The sequence below is a fragment of the Bubalus kerabau genome, chromosome 23, assembly GCF_029407905.1.
Source record: "Bubalus kerabau isolate K-KA32 ecotype Philippines breed swamp buffalo chromosome 23, PCC_UOA_SB_1v2, whole genome shotgun sequence".
NCBI classification, from domain to species: domain Eukaryota; kingdom Metazoa; phylum Chordata; class Mammalia; order Artiodactyla; family Bovidae; genus Bubalus; species Bubalus kerabau.
In genome coordinates, this window is record NC_073646.1 from 37,643,685 (window position 1) to 37,661,794 (window position 18,110).

Here is an 18,110-nt window from a genome sequence, read left to right on the forward strand (position 1 = left end):
AACCTGGTTTTCACGGGCATGGAGGCATAAGTGACATTTTATTATGAATCTGACGAGGTCTCTTTTAGGATATGAAGATAAAAACCATTTTAGGAAACTCAAATTTGGCACACCACTCCTTGGACAGGGACTATGGATTTATTTTCTACCTTATTCTTTAAGTTGCTCATGGAAAACCCTCTTCTTTTACCTCCTTGAGCTTCCCACTGGTGAAGGTTGGAGAGAGCAATGTCCGTATTCTCTTCCATTGTTCATCCTCAGCCACAGAAATAGCATTTTTCATAATTCCCAATGGACCAAAAACCTAGAGTTGAAAGCAAAACACATTTTACCCTACTTAAGTTTTGGAAGTCTCAACAGTTGTGGAAAATTTGTTAATAATTTGGGAACAATGTATTCAACAAATCTTTAGCGACTATCTATGTAGTACCAGGCCCTATGCTAGATGCACAAGCCAGCCAGATAGCCTTGGCAGACTGCATTTTGCCTCAGATTACTTCTGTATTTACATATATTTACAGGCTGACCAACTTGAAAAGGAATGTGCTGATATGGTGGGGATTTTTTAGTACCACCTACACAAAAGATTAGGAATCTACTTGCTATTCCGAAAAAATTACTCAGTGATATGGAAAATATTTCCCCCTACATTTTCCCCCAGGAATAGAAGGGTAAAGAAGATAACTATTTCTCATCTTGGGACAGGCTTATGAAGCCAACCTGTTTTAAAATTTCCTCAATCTTTCAAATTTATATTTTGTTTTAAAATGGATACCTCCAACACTCATTTTTGACAAAGCTCACAAACAAGAAAGACAAATTTCCTTAGCTTGATAAAGAGCATCTACAAAAAACCCTACAGCTAACATCACTTTAAATCATGAAATACTAAGGTGACATCACCAAGATGGCAGAGTAGGAGACTCCAGCCTTTGTTGTCTCACAATTGGACAGCTCACAGTAAATGAAAGTAGGTCTAAAAAGCGTCAGCAATGTAACAGACCACACTTGAAAATAACTCGCAGAGAGAGTAAGGAGAATAGTTAATTTTGTTTGCATCATCCCTTCCCCTAGGCCAGCACTGCTCAGCATCAACAGGAAATTCCCCAGCTTGAGACATTTTCCCTTGCTGGAAAAAAAAAAAAACTAAAAGAGACGACATGAAGAGTGACCAGTTTCTCCAGCCTTTCAGAACATTGCACAAATGACCTGCTTTGCTTTCACCCCACCCAGAGACGAGCAGAGCCAAGACAACCAGAGACAACTAGGAACAAAGAAGAAGGGCAGGGACTACCAGTGTCAACCACGCAGCAGGAATGACTACGGTTCTCTGTATCCTCCTCTGTAGAAAACCCCAGAAACTTTGCTATAATGAAACCAACTGCCAGCATAGTCATTGAACAACCTCTGAAAATTTTGGTGCTGATCACTCCCCAGGGTTCTACATTAGCAGACTCCAATTTCCTGAGTCCTGTCTTCCCCCTCAACTCCAACAGAGCTGCTCCAGCCAATGACGCCCTGAGACCCAGGACCCACACTGGTTGCCAGCCCCAATCTTTTGGGCTGGGCATGTGCAAAACCCCATCCCAGACCCCTGCAGCTGCTCAGGTGTCTATACTACATCAGTGGAAAGCAGTATATTATCTGCTTTTGTAGCTACACACACACACACACACACATACCTATCTGTCTATATCTGCATCTATCTGTCATCTGTCTATATCATCTGGCCTGCTATCATCTATCTACACAGAAAAGCATGGATTTACATGGATAGTTCAGTCAGTGACTTCACAGGGTTTAGTCTAGTTTCTCAGTCTCTGAACTATGACTTCTTCTCCAACAGTGAGAATGCTGGCTCCCATCATCCTTTCTGTATTACTTTATCAATCCTCCTTTATGGACCCAATCCATGATCCATCCCTTTCCACTCATGATGCCCCCTCACCCTACAGGCTACGCCCACAAGTGAGTATTTTGGGTTCCCTCACCCATGCCCAGCTGCCATCCCTGTGGACACCCTCCCCTCCCTACTCCGTCTCTGACTTGGAGCCACTGTCCTCCTTCTCTGGCCCCACCCTGACGTGTGAGGCTGCCCACCTTCTGTGGCCCACCTTCGGGTTTAGGACTGGATTGTCCAGGAAGAGATGGCAGGCAGGGGAAGGAAAGGGGAGGGAAGGGGCAGGAAAGGGAAGAGATGGCAGGCAGGGGGAGGAGAGGCGAGGGAAGGGACAGGAAAGACAAAGGAAAAGCCATGTGCAGCTTCTGACCCCACTGAAACTGACCAGTGCGTGTAGCCTTTCTCCCAATCAACTGATCAATCAGCCACCTTTAATTCAACATTCACGGTGTTAAGGCAGTTTCATGAGTCCTACCCTACTGCCTCCAACCCCACTAGAGCTGCCCAGTTAGTGCCACTGCTGATGCTATGTGGACCCAGGATCCACACCTGCAGCCAATCTTTTTCAATGCACATGTGCAAAACACGGTTGGAGGGCCCTGCAGATGCTCAGATGCCTAAAGCCAGTCCCTACTACTGTCACTCGACTGCACTGACACCTGCCCACAGCTAACCTCTGCAGCCACACGCCTGCCCACTGCCAGGCTCAAGCCCGAGCACAGCAGCGAAGACCCAGGGGAGCAAAAAATAAAATAAATACATTACTTTTAATGGATAGTCTTTCCATAAATGGTGCTGGAGCAAATCAGACATTTAGATGCAAAAGAAAAAAAAAAGACAACCTCATACATTACATAAAACCTAACATAAAATGGATCATAGACTTAAATGTAAAACATAAAGTGATTTAATGTTTAGGAAAAAATAGGAGACAATCTTCAGGGCCTAGGGCTAGGTCAAGATATTTTGGACTTGACAACAAAGGCAAAATCCATAAAAGAGAAAATTGATAAATCATTCATCAAAATTTAAAGAACAATGTTTGCCAAAGACCTTGATAAGAGGAAAAAGCAAGCTGTACAAGCCATGACTGTAAAAGAATAGTAAGAGGGAGTCTTGTAGGGATGAACAGTTCTATACATTGATTGTCATGGTAACTACACAAATCTACATCTAGGACACATTTTCATAGAGCAAAACACACACAAATGAGTGAACGTGAAACTGATGAAATCAGAATAAGCTCCATGAATACTATGAGTGTCAATTTTCTGCTTTGAAATTGTATTCTAATTAATTGATGTATTGCCATTGGAAAAACCAGGACAAAAGGTACATTACATGCAGTCTCTTTGTATTTTTCTCTTTTGACAACATCCTATGAATTTATAATATATTTCAAAATGCATATCTTAGAAACAAATACATTTTAAATTAAAAAAAAAATGGATGCCTACCCTCCGGTTTGTGAAGACAGAATAACATTCTTTCACTAACACTGTTTTGATCACGTCTGGATCTGTGATAACCAACAGAGGCTGTTTACCTTCAAAAACCCTGTGTGGGGAACAGAGCTGATTAGACTTACGGAGCCATTTTGCAGGTGAAACCACACCTGGAAGTCCAGATGTTCATCCTACCATTACATCATCTATCCTTCTAAGATCATAGTTAAAACTACCATGGAAACATCGTTAATTGTAGGTGGTAGGGACATGGGTATTTCCTATACCATTCTCCATAATATTTATAGGTTTAATATATTTCATTGTCAAAAAGGAAGTTATCTTAGTAAATAGTTGAAGTAAATTATTTGAAAATTAAAAAATAATTAAGGAGAGTCAATCTACTCAGTCATTTTTGAAGATATACCCAAAGTATGAACATGCGTATAATATTAGATAAAAACTGTTGACACATTGATTATGAATATGTAACAAAGTATCTGCAAATGGAGGGAGATTTGGAATGCTCTACCAGTGACAGTGGGATTATGAAAGTTTTTTTGCCCTATTGTCTAAAATTTGCTTACTAGTTTATAATTTTAAGGAAATATTTTAAATAGTGAGATATTCTTGGTAGCGTCAAGTTTAGGATAATTTGAACAAAAGGAAAAAGAGAAAAAAACTTTCAGAGGAGCCTATTTAATTCATTTTCTAAATATTTTCTTTCATTACATGGGTCCTGTGGGCCTCGGGCTCCATGTAGGTGACATCCATCACCAGCTTGGCAGGCCCACGTTTGACCCACCTATCACACAAAGCTGACTCCTCAGATGTGACACGTCACCATTTGACCTCATCTCCTGTCAGGATGCCCGTTCATGGGAATGGGCCACTGGCATGAGGTTTACTCTGAGTTATTTACACTGTCTTCTGACATTTTGGTTTCACGGTCAATCACTTGCAATGGCTAGAATGAATTGGAAGATTTTCTCCATGTTCCCTATTCCTCCTTTAACTCCACAGAAGAATTTCAAATGGTTTTGTGATTACATGTAAAGATTGCAGAGAAACACTGCATTTACTTCTGCCCATTTCCAAAATCTGTTCTAAAACTCAGAGGGTGCCATTCTCCCAAATCATCCCACCCATATGAAACGAATCCCCAGGCCAGGTATGATGCAGGATACAGGATGCTCGGGGCTGGTGCACTGGGATGACCCAGAGGGATGGTACCGGGAGGGAGGTGGGAGGGGGGTTCAGGATGGGGAACACGTGTACACCTATGGTGGATTCATGTTGATGTATGGCAAAACCAATACAATATTGTAAAGTAATTAACCTCCAATTAAAATAAATAAATTTATATAAAAAGAAACTCAGAGGGTGTAAGTGGGTGTCAAGAGCACTTAGTGCTGGAGCAATGATAGGAGGGATTGAGGAGGCACTTAATGTGCTCTTCCACCTGACTGACCATGTTACTTGGATGATTCCCTTCTTCCCATCACGGTTTTGCAACAATACTTGGGTGGAGAAGAGACAGTGGTTTGGGGTGACCCTTTATATCCGTGATGTCACTCCAGCCTTAATACTTTCTCTCACTACCAGTTCCAATTCAGATTTTTGAACCCACCTCAGTTCATACTGATTTGGTGTACTGATGAGTGGGGTCAAAGTCTGTATTTATAACAAGCTCTCCCAGGTGGTCCTCATTCACATCCAACATGAGAAGCATTTTCTAAAGAGAGAACTGGGACCTACCATGAAAAAGTGACTCCATCCAGAGCTCACAGGTACTAAGCGCTGGAGGGGCAGTTGGAGCTGGGCCAGTAGTGTCCCAGTGCTATGTATTCTTTCCACTCAACCAGGTTGAGTTTTGGGGCCATAACTACTTGGCAAGATCCCATGGTTTCTGAGGACTTGATAAGAGAAGATGAAGAGGTCTGGACAGGTAGAGCCTCTGCCACTTGCTGTTGGCAAAGAAGCACCACAAGACACCTCTCCCTCTGCTCTCACCAAACCTCCAACGGCTCCTAAAGCCCACCTGACACACTCGGGTTAGATATGTATACCCTACATCTCCTCAAAGTCAGAAAAACAGTAGATAAAACAATCATTGAACACAATTCTATCAGAAAACTTTACCTGAAAATTAAAAAAAAACAACAACAAAAACTCCGTACTTGTAGAGAAAGTAAAAAGCTGAGCAGAAACAATTTCCCATTATGTTTACCTATAACTCCCATCTCTTTTCCCAAAGGACATATTAAAGCCAAAATTTAAATAAAGGACTTTGGGTTTTAACTAAAAGAGAATCATGTGATCATATGGGGGAGGGATGTTTAGCCTTTATTTTACAAACCCATAGGAGTACTCATAGAGCTGCCTCATTCTTCTGGAGCAGGAATAAATGTCCTTATACAGATTTACTTATGCATGTGTGCAAGTATATCCCTGAAATAAATTCTCAGCAATGGAATAACTAGGTCAAAAGAGAAGTGCAGGCTTCCTCTTCAGCAGGATGGTGGAGTAGAAGGGCGTGTGCTCATCTCTTTCTGCAAGAGCACCAAATTTGCAATTAGCTGTTGGAAAACCATTGACAGGAGGATACTAGGACCCACCAAAAAAAGATACCCACATCCAAAGACAAAGAAGAAGCCACAGCGAGAAGGTAGGAGGGACACAATTACAATAAAATCAAATCCTATACCTGCCCGGTGGGCGGCCCACAGACAGGAGAACAATACCAAAGGAGCTCCCACACTGTTGCCAAGGTTCTGAACTCAACTTCAGGCTTCCCAGCCTGGGGATCTGACAAAGGGGCTGGGAATCCCCAGGGAATCTGGCCTTGAGTGCCAGTGAGATTTGATTATAGGACTTCCAGAGGACCAGGGGATACAGAGACTCCAGTTTTGGAGGGCACAAACAAAATTTTGTGCACACCAAGACCCAGAGAGAAGCAGTGGCCCCACAGGAGACTGAACCAAAACTATCTGCTAGTATTGGAGGACCTCCTGTGGAGAAGTGGGTTGGCAGGGGATCACCACAGGGGGGCACTGGAAGTTGCCCTTTGGCATAAACCCTCTTAGAGGTCACCATTAACCCTACCATAGAGCCTGTAGACCCAGGGCTGGGTCGCCTCAAGCCAAACAACCACCGGAGCAAGGCCTTGCCCACCAGAGAAAGATCCAGTTTTTCCCACTGCCAGTCCCTCCCATCCAGAAGCTTATACAAGCCTCTTGGCCTCAGCCATCAGAGGGAAGACAGAAGCAAGAAGAAGCACAGTCTTCCAACAGCTAAAACACAAACCATATTACAGAAAGTTAATCATGATGTGAAAAGATGCTCAATATCACTCATTATTAGAGAAACGCCAATCAAAACTACAATGAGATATCACCTCACACAGGTCAGAATGGCCCTCATCAAAAAGTCTTCAAACAACAAATGCTGAAGAGGGTGTGGAGAAAGGGGAACACTCTTGCACTGTTGGTCGGAATGTAAATTGATATAGCCACTATGAAAGATGGTATGGAGATTCCTTAAAAAACTAGGAATAAAACATGACCCAGCAATCCTACTCTTAGGCATATACCCTGAGGAAACCAAAATTGAAAAAGACACATGTATCCCATTGTTCATTGCAGCACTATTTACAATAGCTAGAGCATGGAAGCAACCTAGATGTCCATCGACAGATGACTGGATAAAGAAGTTGTGGTACATATACACAATGGAATATTACTCGGCCATAAAAAGGAATGCCTTTGAGTCAGTTCTAATGAGGTGGTTGAACTAGAATTTATCATACAGAGTGAAGTAAGTCAGAAAGGGAAAGATAAATATCGTACACTAATGCATATACACAGAATCTAGAAAAATGGTACTGAAGAATTTATTCACAGGGCAGCAATGGAGAAACAGACATAGAGAATAGACTTATGGACATGGGGAGAGTAGAGAGGGTAAGATGTATGGAAAGAGTAACATGGAAACTTACATACCATGTGTAAAATAGATGGCCAACGGGAGTTTTCTATATGGCTCAGGAAACTCAAATAGGGGCTCTGTATCAATCTAAAGGGGTGGGATGGGGAGGCAAATAGGAGGGGGTTCAGGAGGGAGGGGATATATATATGCTGCTGCTGCTGCTGCTGCCGCCGCTACTAAGTTGCTTCAGTTGTGTCCGACTCTGTGTGACCCCATAGACGGCAGCCCACCAGGCTCTGCCGTCTCTGGGATTCTCCAGGCAAGAACACTGGAGTGGGTTGCCATTTCCTTCTCCAATGCATGAACGTGAAAAGTAAAAGTGAAGTTGCTCAGTCGTGTCTGACTCTTTGCAACCCCATACTTATGGCTGATTCATGTTGAGGTTTGACAGAAAACAACAAAATTCTGTAAAGCAATTATCCTTCAATAGAAAAAAAAATTTTTTAAATTAATTTAACTGGGAGTCCAGGACAGCTATGCTACTGAACTTGCCTAAGGAACCACCACCAAGGATGCTACAAGGGAAGCCAAAATGCTAAATAACCTCTGGAACTGCAGAAGTCCGCCCATATTGCTACTCAGGACAGAGCCAGAGCCTCTGACATCTGCCATGGAGACTGAGAGCGTGCTCCCAGCTGCTGTGTGCGCAGTGGCTGTCTGCATCTGTGCTGAGCTGCTGGAAGCTGCTGGAGTGACTGACGCCATGATTCCTTGTACTAGTGTTGCCTCAACAGCCAGCCAGTTGTCTCTGCTTGTCTATCTCAATTATTGTTCCCTGAGACTCTACCAGGAACAAATAAAAAGTGATTCTCCCTTTCTTCAAAAAAAAAAAAAAAAAAAAAAAGAAAGAAAGAAAGAAAGATAATCATGATGAAAAAGCAGAAACTTAGGTCCCAGATGAAGGGACAAGATAAAACCCCAGAAAAACAACTAAATAGAGATAGGCAACCTTCCAGAAAAAGAATTCAGAACAGTGATAGTGAAAATGATCCAGGATCTTGGGAAAAGAATGGAGGCAAAGATTGAGAAGATGCAAGAAATACTTACTAAAGACCTGGAAGAATTGAAGAACAAACAAACAGAGGTGAATAACACACTGCTGCTGCTGCTGCGTCGCGTCAGTCGTGTCCGACTCTGTGCAACCCCATAGACGGAAGCCCACCAGGCTCCGCCGTCCCTGGGATTCTCCAGGTAAGAACACTGGAGTGGGTTGCCATTTCCTTCTCCAATGCATGGAAGTGAAAAGTGAAAGTGAAGTCACTCAGTCGTGTCCGACTCTTAGCGGCCCCATGGACTGTAGCCTAGCAGGCTCCTCCATCCATGGGATTTTCCAGGCAAGAGTACTGGAGTGGGGTGCCATCGCCTTCTCCGGAATAACACACTTCTGCTAAGTTGCTTCAGTCGTGTCCAACTCTGTGCAACCCCATAGATGGCAGCCCACCAGGCTCTCCTGTCCCTGGGATTCTCCAGGCAAGAACTCTGGAGTGGGTTGCCATTTCCTTTTCCAATGCATGAAAGTCAAAAGTGAAAGGGAAGTCGCTCAGTCGTGTGCGACTCTTAACGACCCCATGGACTGCAGCCTACCAGCCTCCTCCGTCCATGGGATTTTCCAGGCAAGAGCACTGGAGTGGGGTGCCATTGAAGGAATTAATAGCAGAATGACTGAGGCAGGAGAACGGATAAATGACCTGGAGGACACAATGGTGGAAATCTCTACTGCAGAACGGAACATAGAAAAAAGAATGGAAAGAAATGAAGACCGCCTAAGAGACCTCTGGGACAACATTAAACACATTGACATTCATATTATAGGGGTCCCAGAAAGAGAAGAGAGAAAGAAAGGGCCTGAGCAAATATATGAAGAGAAAACACCTGAAAACTTCCCTAATATGGGAAAGGAAATAGTCAACCAAGTCCAGGAAGCACAGAGAGTCCTGGTCGGGATAAACCCAAGGAGGAACACTCCAAGACACACAGTAATCAAACTGACAAAAATTAAAGACAGAGATAAAACATTAAAAGAACAAGGGGAAAATGACAACTAACACACAAGTGAACTCTCATCAGGCTATGAGTAGATCTCTCAACAGAAACTCTACAAGCCGAAGGGAATGGCATGATATATTTAAAGTGATGAAAGGGAAGAAATTACAACCAAGAATACTCTACCCAGAAAGACTCTCCTTCAGACTTTATGGAGAAATCAAAAGCTTTCCAGTCAAGCAAAAGTTAAGAGAATTCAGCACCACCAAACCAGCTTTACAACAAATGCTAAATGAAGTTCACTAGGCAGGAAACACAAGAGAAGAAAAGGACCTACAGAAAATAACCCCAAAACAATTTAAAAAATGGTAATAGAATCATTCATATCAATCATTATCTTAAATGTAATGAATTACCTTAAATGTAAATGGATTAAAGGGACCAACCAAAATACATAGACTGGCCGGGTGGATGAAAACATATGCCTGTATGCACTTCCACTTACCGCATCACTCTGCTTGACACTCCCCCCCCAAATTGTATGTAATTGTTTTATATTGTTTATTTAATCATGTTCCCATTATGGCTTGCAATTTTTGTCTGACTGATTGTGAAAACTGATAAACATCTTTTACTATTGTGATTATGATACTGTTACTCACTTAATAACACTATATCATGACTGGTCAACAGAAAAATAATAGAAGTCTATATCACTAAAACTAGGATCTAATAGAAAAACCTGTAATCACTTTTTAAAATCCAGATGCATATCAGAATTATCTTGAAACTTTTTGAAAAATACAAATGCTCAGGTATTGCTTTTTTTCCTCCAGAGCTCCACGTTTCTAATGAACAGTCATGTTTAAAAACAACTGGACTATATGATGATCTTTTACTTTTATCTAGTTTATTTCACTTTTTATATTTCATATTCAGTGCTCCCATTTCATTTAGTTTATGTTCTCCAGTTTCTCCATCTCCTTTTTTCTCTTTGATGTTCTTTCTTGAACCTTTATCAAGTGCAGTAGAAAAGCATTTGTATACTATATATAAATATGTATAATATATATATTTTAGAAAACATGAATTTTTGCCTAACTAAAAAAATTATGACATTTCAATTTTACTTATTTGACTTCGTATGAATAGAATGCTAGATTTCTAATTAAAAAATAGATATGCAACAAGTAACAAAGGTTTATGGTATAGAATAGGGAACTATAGTCAATATCTTATAATAACCTATGATGGGAAATAATTCTGAAAGTAATATATGTATATTTGTATAACCAAATCACCTGTGCGCACCTGAAACATTGTAAGTCAACTCTACTTCAATAAAATATATATATTTTAAAAAGAGAGAGAAACATGTGGGAAAGGGTCATAAAATGCATTTATAGGCCCATATTAGAATGTTCTGGAAAAATGCATTTATGCAATTAAAGGCAACCTAAGGAGAGAAAAAATGGAAAAGGGGAGAAAGAGTGAGACACTGACAGAACGTGATGCTAGGAGTCCCTGGGTGTCAAAGTCTGGAGAAAAATGATGACCTGTGACTCTCCAGGCCTGATTCAGACTGTGGACCTGCATACCTGGTGGCTTCTAGGATCTCTGGTCAAATAAGTCTCCAAAGCTTTACAACAAATGACTTCACTCCAAGAAGCTCTGGATACCCCCCTCATACCAAGAGGGGAGGGAGAGTGGCTAATTATAACAAGTGTATCCAACAAAAGTTTCCGGAATACTCACCCCCAAATTTTCCCATACTTTTTAAAACATTCTTCATCAAACTCACACATACCCTGCAAGGAAAAGCAAAATTATGTTATTAATATACTGTATTGAACCCTACCTCTAATTCACAAAGCTATCATTTTTCACTGGCAGTTGGAGGGAACTTCTTATTCACAAATGTCTTAAAGGAAAGGAGAGAAAATAGAGGAGATATGTGAAACTGACAATTTAAAATCACTCTTGAATTTTCTTTGAATATTGTAGATACTAAAACGCTTACCCCTGTCAATGAATACTTCTTACTCCTTGTCTTTCTGAAGGCTTTTCCTTGTGCATGTGTTGTCTAAAATCCTTTAATCTCTAATCCCCCATGGACATGTGAGAAAACTGAAGCTGAGAGAAGTAAGAGTTTCCTACACACCCTTTCATCTCCTAGTTAAGCAGCCTTTTCATTTATCTCATGCGAATTCTAACAGAATAAGGATGTTAAAGCACCAGTGATGTATTTTAATCTCACAGATTTAAATAAGTCTAAGGAGTGTGTGCTGAATGAGAAAGTGAGTGGTGATTGAATGAATGACAAAGTGGACTCGCCTTCTAGTTTTCCAGCTCAACACAGAAAAAACAGGAAGATGCCACAACTACACAAAGGACAATGCAGTTTACGTGCCTGGCCTGAGTTTTTACTTCTATAACTTAAAAAAAAAAAAAGCCTTTTGCTAAGTTTCTATTGTGATATTCAAACTGTGGTGTTGGAGAGGACTGTTGAGAGTCCCTGGGACTGCAAGGAGATCAAACCAGTCAATCCTAAAGGAAATCAACCATGAATATTCATTGGAAGGAACTGATGCTGAAGTTGAAGCTCCAATACTTTGGCCATCTGATGCAACAAGCTGACTCATTGGAAAAGAACCTGATACTGGAGAAGTGGGCGACAGAGGATGAGATGGTTGGATGGCATCACTGACTCAATACATCAGTTTGAGCAAACTCCAGGAGATGGTGAAGGACAGGGAACCCTGGTGTGCTGTAGTCCATGGGGACACAACTGAGCAACTGAACCACAAACAGCAAAGCAAATGAAGTTCCCAGAAATGTGGGTTTTTAGGTGCATCTACTAAGAAGTTCGTCTGGGAAAGGTTGATAGGCAATTACTGCTTTTTCAGATGGAAAAATTTTCAGAAAGTTATTAGGCAGTAATGAGATAATGACAATCTCAGTTGGGAGAATTGGGATCTAAGAAACAATCCTCATGTCTGCTGGAAAGGAAAGGAAATCTGAGTTAGAGAGCAGCTGGCACACAGGGCTCTGCCCATGGACATGGACATAGCTCACAACCTTCAGTTGAGGGACTGGGCCCTGGGGGAATCATCAGAGCATGATGAATATTAAGGTTCAGCCAGAATTCACAATCCATCTGCCATCTGGTACATTCCCTCCAGTTAAATTAAACATTAAATTAAATTTTTAATAATTTTGTCAAATCATATCCTTTCTAGTGTATTTGCATATGTGATTCTGTCTTATTTTTAAAAACTCCACAACTTGTTTGGTCATTAAATATCTGAAGCAAATAGACAACCACCAACGTGTCTCAGTTACACTCATTCCCTGCTCAAACTCACCCGTGAGGTGCCTGCCCTGAAGGCACAGAAGAAAAGCAGAAAGCTTTTGTTCCATCTCTCAAATCCCAAAAGATGTCATGTATAGCAAGAGGTAGAGCAGAAAATGGAAGAAACAACAACAACAACAACAACTGCAGGAATTAGCAGTTCTTGAGAGAATCCAAGTATGTGCAAATTACCTGATACATTAAAAACTAAAGTGTCCAAACAATTCAGGAGGAAAGGGACAAAAGGGTACCCAGAGCTTATGCTACCAACAGGACTCATCTAACTATACTGTACACTGCTTAATGAGCCATGACCAGGCATCCCTTCATGCTTTTCTCCTGACAATTAGTAGAGCTGTGCCTTGCTGGGTATCTGCACCTGGCAGAGAGAAGATCCTCTTCACAAAGCTTACAAGACGGAACTTCAAGTCCTGTGCTGACTCAGGCAAGAGAGCTCGACTGTCTGAGGAGGCAAACCTGAGGCTCCTGACAGCTGACAATAGAGGCCTCGGGTAAAGAGGGCATGTGTAGTGGGGTCTACAATGCCATTTCTGGGAAGTAAGAAAACTCTCAACTACCTCCTGAGGAGGAGAATTTTTACTATGGAACTCAGCTGGGATTTGCAACCATAAGAAACAAAAAAGGGACATCAAGCAACACGCACCTTTTGGTAGGACAGAATGCTTCCAAAATAAGGTAGAGGTCTTGGCCCAGGAACTCCCAACTTCTTAAAAAGCCCATAGGAATATGTTCCATATCTATGAATTGAGAGAGAAAATCCAGGTCACAGATTGTGGAATAAATGCTAGAGCTGGCCAGTCACTAACTCGAAACTGGAACCATAAGCCTAGAGAGATAATATGTAGGCGATAAATAATAACAGCAATTCCAAACGCAATAATTACTTTCACTCATCAACTCCTTTCCCTCCTCCATGGTGAGACCACAAATAGCAGCTTAAATTTTGATGTCCCAATCCTAGAGTGGATGCTTGATAAATATTTACAATTTGAGAGCTCCCGGGAGGTTTAGGCTATAATTCCTCCAAAAAATTCATTCATATGTATTTAGTAAGTTGACTCTTCCATGATTTAGAGATTCTCATTCTAAGAACACAGGGGAAATTTTTTTTTTCTGTCTCAAACATGAGATTTTGGATAGCTGCATCCACCCAATGACAGTTACTAGAGCATAACATGGCATTGTTCTTATACTTATCCTTTTCCTTCCCTTTATGTTGTTGTTGTTGTTTAGTCGCTCAGTCATGTCTGACTCTTTGTGATCCCATGGACTGAAGCACACCAGGCTTCCCTGTCCTTCACCATCTCCTGGAATTTGCTCAAATTCATGTCCATTGAGTCAGTGATGCCATTCAACCATCTCATTCGCTGTCACCCCCTTCTCCTCCTGCCCTCCATCTTTCCCAGCATCAGGGTCTTTTCCAAGGAGCCAGTTCTTTGCATTGGAGCTCCCACCATGATCTGACCTCATTTTAAGATCTGATTCTTCTTAACTCTGTCTTCACAAGCAGGCGTTAAAACAAGCACAGCTTTTTATTTTAATTAAAATAATATTAGTTTATTAAGCGTAATTTGCTTTATTATTTAATGGCAATTCAGTTCAGTTCAGCCACTTAGTCCTGTCCAACTCTTTGCAACCCCATGGACTGCAGCACACCTTCCTGTCCATCACCAACTCCCGGAGTTTACTCAAACTCATGTGCATTGAGTCGGTGATGCCATCCAACCATCTCATCCTCTGTTGTCCCCTTCTCTCGCCCTCAATCTTTCCCAGCATCAGGGTCTTTTCCAATGAGTCAGTTCTTTGCATCAGGTGGCCAAAGTATTGGAATTTCAGCTTCAGCATCAGTCCTTCCAATGAATATTCAGGACTGATTCCCTTTAGGATTGTCTGGTTGGATCTCCTTGCAGTCCCAGGGACTCTCAAGAGTCTTCTCCAACACCACAGTTCAAAAGCATCAATTCTTCGGTGCTCAGCTTTCTTTATAGTCCAACTCTCACATCCATACATGACCACAGGAAAAACCGTAGCTTTGACTAGATGCACCTTTGTTGGTAAAGTAATGTCTCTGCTTTATAATATGCTGTCTAGGTTGGTCATAGCTTTTCTTCCAAGGAGTAAGCCTCTTTTAATTTCATGTCTGCAGTCACCATCTGCAGGGATTTGGGAGGCCAAAGAGAGAAAGTTTCTCACTGTTTCCATTGTTTCCCCATCTATTTATCATGAAGTGATAGGACCAGATGTCATGATCTTAGTTTTCTGAATGTTGAGTTTTAAGCCAGTTTTTTCACTCTTCTCTTTCACTTTCATCAAGAGGCTCTTTCGTTCTTCTTTGCTTTCTGCCATAAAGGTGGTGTCATAAGGGTGGCAATATATCTTTACAAATTAATTATCTAAACAATTAAAATGAGCCAGTTAGCATAACTGCCCCAAACATGGCAAGTGCAAACTTAATGGTCACTGTAGCGGCACAATGACTTGAATTACATCAGTGGTTGTGCAAACGCTTACCACCTGGAGATAAAAATGGAGCTATATTTTGCCTACCTACCTGAGTCAGTTATATGATATCTATGAGTATATCTGGGCTTCCCAGGCAGCTAAGTCACAAATAATCTGCCTACCAATGCAGGAGACCTGGGAGATACTTGTTTGATCCCTGGGGTAGGAAGGTCCCTGGAGGAGAAAATGGCAACCCACTCCAGTACTCTTGCCTGGAGAATCCCATGAACAGAGAAGCCTGGTGGGCTACAGTCCATAGGGTTGCCAACAGTCAGACATGACTGAAGCAACTTAGCAAGGATGCACAAGCCAAGTGTGAACCAACTGAATTAAGAGTATTTTTTTTTTAATTTAAAACTTTTTCACCTGTTAACAAAATATATCCTTTATACTCATTTTTCACTCCATTCTTATCATCTTTCCTATCAGTAAGTGATCAGCTTAATATGCTCAGTGTCTATTTTCTATATGTGTTCTTAGAAAACATATAATCATGCTTCATGTGCAGATGGTTTTATTTACTCTACCATTTTTTTTTGACTGCACGGAACAGTATGCAGAACGTGCATTATCTTTGTTCCCAGACCAAGGGATCAAACTTGGGCTCTTGGCAGTGAGAGTAAGAAGTCCTAACCTTTGAACCACCAGGGAATTCTCTCTTTAATATTTTTTTATTTTGAGATAATAGTACATTCATAAGAATTTATAAGAAATAGTACTGAAAGATCTCAATTACTCTTAACCCAGTTCCACCCAATGGAGACATCTTTAAAAACTATACAGTAACCCAACACACACACACACACCCAGGTACAGTTTTGCAGTCTATGATTTGTTACCCATGGTCTATGTGGTTAACATATTGGTCTAAAAATATTAAGTGGAAGATTCCAGAAATAATTTATAAGTTTTAAATTGCGCATTGTTCTGAGCAGTATGATGAAATTTTGCTCCATCTGACAAAATGTGAACCATCCCTTTCTTCAGTTCATCCGGCCTGTTAGTCGTTTAGTAGCTGACTTAATCATCAGATCAACTGTCATGGTATCACAGTGCTTGTGTTCAACTCTTATGTTGTAATGGTTGAATTCTTGAAGCACAGTGTTCTTTATCTGTAGAATGAAAACTGTGCTCAAGTCTTCCATTGCCATCATAGAAATTGAGCACCTTTCAGCTACACCCATGTCTCTGTCGTCAGGCAATTTGGTTGATTTGGACTACAAAGAAGGATGACTGACCCTTATGTTCCCTGAAACTGTAGAAATGACCCAATGACTAAAGGATCCATTTCCAGACCATTTCCCCCCTCATGGCATCTGGTCCTCCAACCAGTGATACTCACCTGCTAAGCACAGTGCCCCAGGTGCACTCATTTTCCTGAAGATGCTCAATCACAAAGCAGCTAGATTACTGCCTCTGACTTCAACTATCTTAAAAACCAATGGAGGCTGGTGCTCCCTATAGCAGGCCTGCCTGTAGGTTATCCTTTGGGTGTTATGTGTGCAAGCCCACAACTCAGGGTTCTGGAGTCTGCTCACTCTAGTGTTACTGAGAGATGACAGAGTGTGGGGAAAGAGAGCCTGAGGGAAGAGGCTGCCATCAATGGTTTAAACATGAACTTGCTAGACCTCCAAGGCTAACTCCGCAGAGGCAAATTAGTAAGGTATGGCTGAAAAGCAGGCTGTGTATAAATGGTTCAAAATGCCCTACAGGCACTTTCACCAGTCTTCAGTAACCTTCCTGTGGAGGCAAAAGACACTTTGTATGACCAAAAATGAGTGGCCATAGAATGTTCCAGAATATTGGATTAAGCTCCTGTCTCTCCTTCTTTGGAAGCTAGCCTTTAAGGTAACACAGGTTCAAATTTCTGTATAAATCCAGCAATCTTACAATATGTGATAAGAGAAACCCAAAAAATTTCATGGAAGGACCTATGTTGGAAGTGCCCATGGACGTACCTTGGCCAAGCCATGTTGGCGATCTCTCTTTTTCCTCCAGAGCAAGTGGTGGAGGTGTGGGCACCAGCTGCCACAACCAAGGGGTGGCCTGTGCAATTCCCACCCCAGTTCCTTTCTCTGTCTTCACAACCAAGGCAAAACTGGTTTCTGCTTCTGAACTTTCAGTGTGCTACATGAACTCAAAAGTGATGCCAAGCCATTGAGTGAACATGTTGGCAACACTGGTCCCACAGAAAGATCTGGTGTAGTGTCTAAACTCACATGGTTCCACCAAGGCAGCAGGTGGACTGAGTGAATTATTTGGTTTCTTTCTAGCTCCCCACTTTTTGGTACATTGATGCTTCTTTGGGTAAAAAGGAAGAGGCTAAAGATAAAGCCAACATTTTTATAGTCTTTACATTGTGTCGGCATAATGGTAGCATTGCCTGCAGCGGCTGATTCCTGGCTGCACCAGCACCTTCTCAGGCTACAGGGATGTTTGCCTGGTGGGGACACTAGCTAGCACCAGCCCCACTGTCAGACGGACCAGATACAGTGTGACTGAATTGTGTCTTGTCCCTAGGCTTCCAGCACACGAGATGCCAACCTTACGGACCTTGTGTGCGATCAGGTCTGAGAAGTATCTCTGCGAGGTCTGCCCTGAAGAATGAGGAATATTCTCCCCTCCATCCCAATCTTTTTCTGGATGCCTCTCACATCATCACTGGCTCCCAGCCATGTATACTCATCTGCCCTGAAGACTAAATAGCTTGCTGGACATGTATATTTAATAAGATATATCACAGGAATATATTTATACACTAGATTCATATTCCAGGCATTATTCTGGAGCGTGAGTTTATTTACATACCTTTCTAGGTGCTGGACAACAGTCCTCTTTCATCCTTCAGGGAAAAAAACACATGCTGGAAATACTCATATCAATTTTTTAAGTGAAGTGAAAGTTGTTCAGTCGTGTCCAA

The 18,110-nt window shown here is 41.6% G+C and overlaps 1 protein-coding gene across 1 annotated transcript in view; it reads right to left on the minus strand.

Moving 5' to 3' along the window:
- The window catches only part of LOC129637735 (cytochrome P450 3A24-like), a 50,167-nt gene that overhangs the window by 30,484 nt on the left and 1,573 nt on the right, over positions 1 to 18,110 (minus strand). The window contains exons 2-5 of the mRNA XM_055561997.1: positions 13,332 to 13,425; positions 11,071 to 11,123; positions 3,358 to 3,457; positions 191 to 304 (exon numbers count right to left, since the gene is read on the minus strand). Coding sequence (XP_055417972.1) covers positions 191 to 304; positions 3,358 to 3,457; positions 11,071 to 11,123; positions 13,332 to 13,425 — 361 coding nt within the window. The remainder of the gene's footprint in view (positions 1 to 190; positions 305 to 3,357; positions 3,458 to 11,070; positions 11,124 to 13,331; positions 13,426 to 18,110) is intronic.